At 38.1% G+C, this 4,636-nt stretch overlaps 1 protein-coding gene across 1 annotated transcript; it reads left to right on the top strand.

The window, feature by feature from the left end:
• Positions 1-1,327: 1,327 nt before the first annotated feature.
• LOC136696473 (urokinase plasminogen activator surface receptor-like) lies at positions 1,328-4,203 on the top strand. Its single transcript, XM_066670909.1, has 5 exons — positions 1,328-1,388; positions 1,997-2,107; positions 2,565-2,708; positions 3,259-3,369; positions 3,916-4,203. The coding sequence occupies exons 1-5, from the start codon at positions 1,340-1,342 to the stop codon at positions 4,116-4,118; spliced, it is 618 nt and encodes a 205-aa protein (XP_066527006.1). The 5' UTR covers positions 1,328-1,339; the 3' UTR covers positions 4,119-4,203.
• Positions 4,204-4,636: the final 433 nt, after the last annotated feature.

Genomic DNA, 4,636 nt, shown 5'->3' with positions numbered 1-4,636 from the left:
TCTGGGTGACTGTGTGTGAGGAGTTGTTGTGTTCTCCCTGTGTCACAGCTCCAGGGACCTGGAGGTTGTGGGTTTGATTCCCGCTCTGGGTGACTGTGTGTGAGGAGTTGTTGTGTTCTCCCTGTGTCTGCGTGGGTTTCCTCCGGGTGCTCCGGTTTCCTCCCACAATCCAAAAACACATGTTGGTAGGTGGATTGGCGACTCAAAAGTGTCCGTGAGTGTGTCAGTGAATGTGTGTGTGTGTCTGTGTTCCCTATGAAGGACTGGCACCCCCTCCAGGGTGTATTCCCGCCTTGCGCCCAATGATTCCAGGTAGGCTCTGGACCCACCGCGACCCTGAACTGGATAAGGGTTACAGATAATGAATGAATGAATGAATGAACATGCTTGCAGAAGAATGCTAGCTGTCCAAATGTATTATGCCGACTTACAGAAGCCTACTTTGAGCGACATGATGCCGATTTTTGGGGAAAGAGAGGGACGTATTACCTACCTGTACAACAAGGTGTGGAGTTAAAGATATTTTAAAGCTATTAAGATGTGTACGTTTCTTTTCTTTTTAGAATACAGAAAATGTTGTACATTATTGATTGTTTGGTGTCATCCATTGTGACTCAGTTGGTACTTGACAACACAGCAGTTTTTAATAAAATACATGTTTTTAAAATAGAAATCATTGACAGATTTCCATGTGCTCCAAAATGATTAGTGATCCACTGAGTTCTGACTGACATTGTACAAACAAACAATATTGAAAATAAGGACGCTCTATTATTGATACGTCTCATGCTCTTCATTTTGTTTGGAACTGTTGATACTGTACACCGAGGTGTTGGACTGTTCAACAGAGAGTTACCTTTGTGCCTGAAGCCATTAGACTATTGAATGAGCACTAATTACTTAGATATTAGGATTCTTCCTGGTGATCACAGGTGCTTAAATGTTCTGTCTTTATCTGTTGTCTCCCTTGTGTTATGTCTGTGTGCCCAATATGAACAGCCCCTCTGGGATAAATAAAGTGAAGTTGGTTTGAATGCACTGTGACCCTGAATTGAATAGAGGTTACAGACAATGAATGAATGAACTGAAAGCCCAAAACTCAAGGTGGACCTACACAACTTGGGAAGGCTGCCCATTGTTTAAAAATGTGAATGATTCCAAAGAGAACTTTTAGTTTTGTTTCACATCAAACTTCCTGCATGAGAAGAAATGAAAGTAAAGGGTGCAAATTTGTGAAAGGGTGAAAATTTTCCAAGAAGCCACACCCTTTGTAGATCAGATTTATATTGAAGCCAGTTCTGTTTGTATCTCATTCTGAACCATCTCTGATCCTGCAACAATGAAGCTCCAAATCACACTGCTGCTCATCTGTGGGCTTTATCCATCAGGTAGGGAGTGTTTGTTTTTTTAATGAATATTAACTTGATCAAACAACGTCTCTCACTTTGGAAATGTATTATTAAAATATTATTAATATTAAAATTAACTATTAATATAAACATTGATTTAAATCAAAACCCTAATGCAAACTAACACACTTTTATAAAATCATTGTTGGGATTTTACAGTGTATTTTTCAAACAAACCAATAACAATTTGGGCTTTTCTGATTGTGTTCAAATTATAATATTCAGTAACATTTTTGCAAATTCATGAATAGTTTTTTTTTATTCTGCAGCTTGCAGTTTGCAAATTGAAAGAGTACGTCAGCATTTACACACAGTTAGTGAAGTGCATGTGTAAATAAAGGAAATGCACAAATTTTGTTCTAATCAGCTTCTTTTTAACTGCTATTACATCAAAACTTTATCCAAATAATTGTTTTTTACCCGAGAACAGATTTGATCCACTCCCCACACACGTGGAATGTCAATCTTTATTTTTGTGTATAAATATATCTATATTATATATATATTTGAAGATTACGCAGTGTTGCTTGTTTGACTTTCCAATGATCATTTTGTTTAACTCACATAAAGTTTTTATTTTCTTCTAGCTCTGTCACTGAAATGTTATCAGTGCATACCTGACACTTCTGGGACATGCACAAACACACAGACAGTCTGTCCAAGTCAGTGCGGCAGTGTGACCACCGTCGTCAATGTTGGTAAGTAACAGCTCATTGCAAACCAATGTCAGTGTCTTTTTTATCACTTTCACCAATCCCTTTTTGTCTTTGAGCAGCTGAAACCTGAGCATTCTGTCAGTAATGCAATAAAAGCTCGTTTATAAACATTTTCTCACAACCAACGTTCCCTGCTGCTCTCATTTAGACAAAAATAACATATTATCAATTTTAGACAATTTCTTGTTCACATTTTACAGCTTCTACATCACTCCAGAGATCACAGTTCCAGTGATCCTCATTGAGCACGGTCACCATAAGCTCCCAATTTGATTCCATGTCGTTATCTGTGTGTATTTTTTTTATCATCTGTGTCAGTAATGGGTGCATTTTCATTTTAAAGTGGGTCTACAAACTTTTGCACTTTTTTCTTTTACATGTTCTGTATGTTATCTGTGTTGGGAAGTTTCCCCAATAACTGATGGTCTGTTTTCTGTAGCTGGTCAACAAAGCGCGATCAGTGCTAAAGACTGTGCCTCAGCAGCTGAGTGTGTCAGCGGGAGCCTCAACCTGGGAACCATGAAAACAACGATCAACACCCAGTGCTGCAGCACAGACCTCTGCAACAGTCAAAATCCTCCAGGTAAATAGTGTGAAGGAGACACCCCCACTAGCCCCAAGCTCACTTTACAGACCTATGATTTAACAAGCCTCTAATATGTAGATCCACATCAGTGTCCCTGGTGAATAAGGCTGTACCTAGCCCCACTGGCACCGTTAATGCATGCTCAGTGCCACCAGTTTCATGTGGATTTTGCATCAACAACCTACAGACATACACACATACATACAGTTACATCATGAAAATTACATGCTATTTATTATAGTCCAACATGAAAGTAAGTTTAAAAAATACAGAATATTAAAATGTCATTCATATGTACAAAATACAGTTGGCAGCATATTATAGTGTGATGTGTTCATTTTGTGGAAAAAAATAATTTCAACATACTGGAGTTATAATGTTTAAATCTGACAAAGTTAGCCCCAAGTAAAGATAGAATATAAAAGGGCCGTATCCAGATTCATAACTGAGTTATGTGAGTGAGCTTTAATGACCTTTTTTAATTGTCATCTACAACTGCAACTAATTCCTGCTAAATCTCTGCTTTTTGTTTGTTTACTTTTTGAAGCTTTGCCCTTTAAGTCACCCAATGGTAAACGGTGTTATTACTGCACTGATAAAGACTGCTCAGGGATCGTAGACTGTCTGGGAGACGAGGATCAGTGCATCAGTTTAAAAGGTAGAGTATCCACACACACACACACACACACACACACACACACACACACACACACAACCTTAAGATTGATAGATGTTTCAAACTTTTAAGAGTTTATTCACACTCATACATCTCTTAACAAGCATATGGAACCTGAACTGGTTTTTCTATGGCATCGCTCAAAGGACCTAGCACCTTTTATTTTTTTAAAGATTACCTTCTATATGGTGAGCTTGTAGAACAGGGCAAAAGGGTATTAGCAAAGTATGCAGTGCAACAGATGTACTATAGTTTGTGGGACTACAAAGTGCTCTTATATGGTAAGGGGAGCTGACAAAACATTCATGTTTCGTATATACTTCTTTAAAAATGTTTCATAAAGACTTATATCTGTCATTCATTCATTCATTCGTCTGTAACTGCTTATCTATTTATTATTAAAGGCTAACGGGCTCATACTCTAGAGTTTTTGTAATAATCTACTGAGGCAAACACCTGGAAATATTCTGTTTTTTGTGATATCATAAATCATTCATTGAAAATGTCCTTTATTTCTCTATTACACAGTCAGTGCTGCTGGTGTTCAGGTGACTTCAAAAGGCTGTGCGACCAGAAGTATCTGTAATGCCCCTACAGGGAGTATGCAGACAGCTGGAATCAGTGGAGATGTGAGCTGTTGTTCGGGGAATCTGTGTAACGGTGCTGAAGGGGTTAAGATCAGTCTCCTGTTCGTCCTGGTCCCTCTGCTCTCCTCCTTCCTCTTCCTCTGAAATCTCTGCTGAAGAGGATATTATCTCACATTTCTGTGTTCTACATTTCCAGAGCCACAGACTCATGTAATTAAAGGTGTCCCAGTGACTCAGTTTGAATGTGTAAATGTATTACTTTTTAATAAATAGTGTTGAGACCGAGGGCTGCAGTGCGTTTTAATTTCTTTTATGCAGTGACCACGAGAGTCAAGACAAATCTATATGGTGACCCCAGTTTGTTGCCTGTTATAATATTCAATAAATAAATAAATAAATAATAAGAATAATTTCATGTGTTTTTATTTTAATTATTATTTGATTTCATGCTGCTATCTCTGGTCTTTTAACCCTCTCAGAAAATGGTGCAATTTATGTATTCCATGGGTTTGAAGTCATGGGATATTTTCGGAGTGGTTCTGTGTTGGGTGTTTCCAGGTTTTGTCTGGTTTCAGTGTGCAGCACTAATGTAAACAGATGGGAAAGAGGGAAACATCATCTAATAGAAAACTGTTAGCACAATAGAGTCCAATGCATTTCAC

The sequence above is a fragment of the Hoplias malabaricus genome, chromosome 5 (genome assembly GCF_029633855.1).
Source record: "Hoplias malabaricus isolate fHopMal1 chromosome 5, fHopMal1.hap1, whole genome shotgun sequence".
Taxonomy (NCBI): Eukaryota; Metazoa; Chordata; class Actinopteri; order Characiformes; family Erythrinidae; genus Hoplias; species Hoplias malabaricus.
Note: the sequence above shows the minus strand (reverse complement) of the source record. Positions and strands in the feature narration are given on the sequence as shown.

Excerpts from the sequence above, each read along its gene's own strand:
- LOC136696473 (XM_066670909.1), top strand. The coding sequence starts at position 1,340 with ATGAAGCTCCAAATCACACTGCTGCTCATCTGTGGGCTTTATCCATCA. Across the intron at positions 2,108-2,564 it reads GACCACCGTCGTCAATGTTG|CTGGTCAACAAAGCGCGATC; the intron begins GTAAGTAACAGC and ends TGTTTTCTGTAG. Across the intron at positions 3,370-3,915 it reads TCAGTGCATCAGTTTAAAAG|TCAGTGCTGCTGGTGTTCAG; the intron begins GTAGAGTATCCA and ends TCTATTACACAG.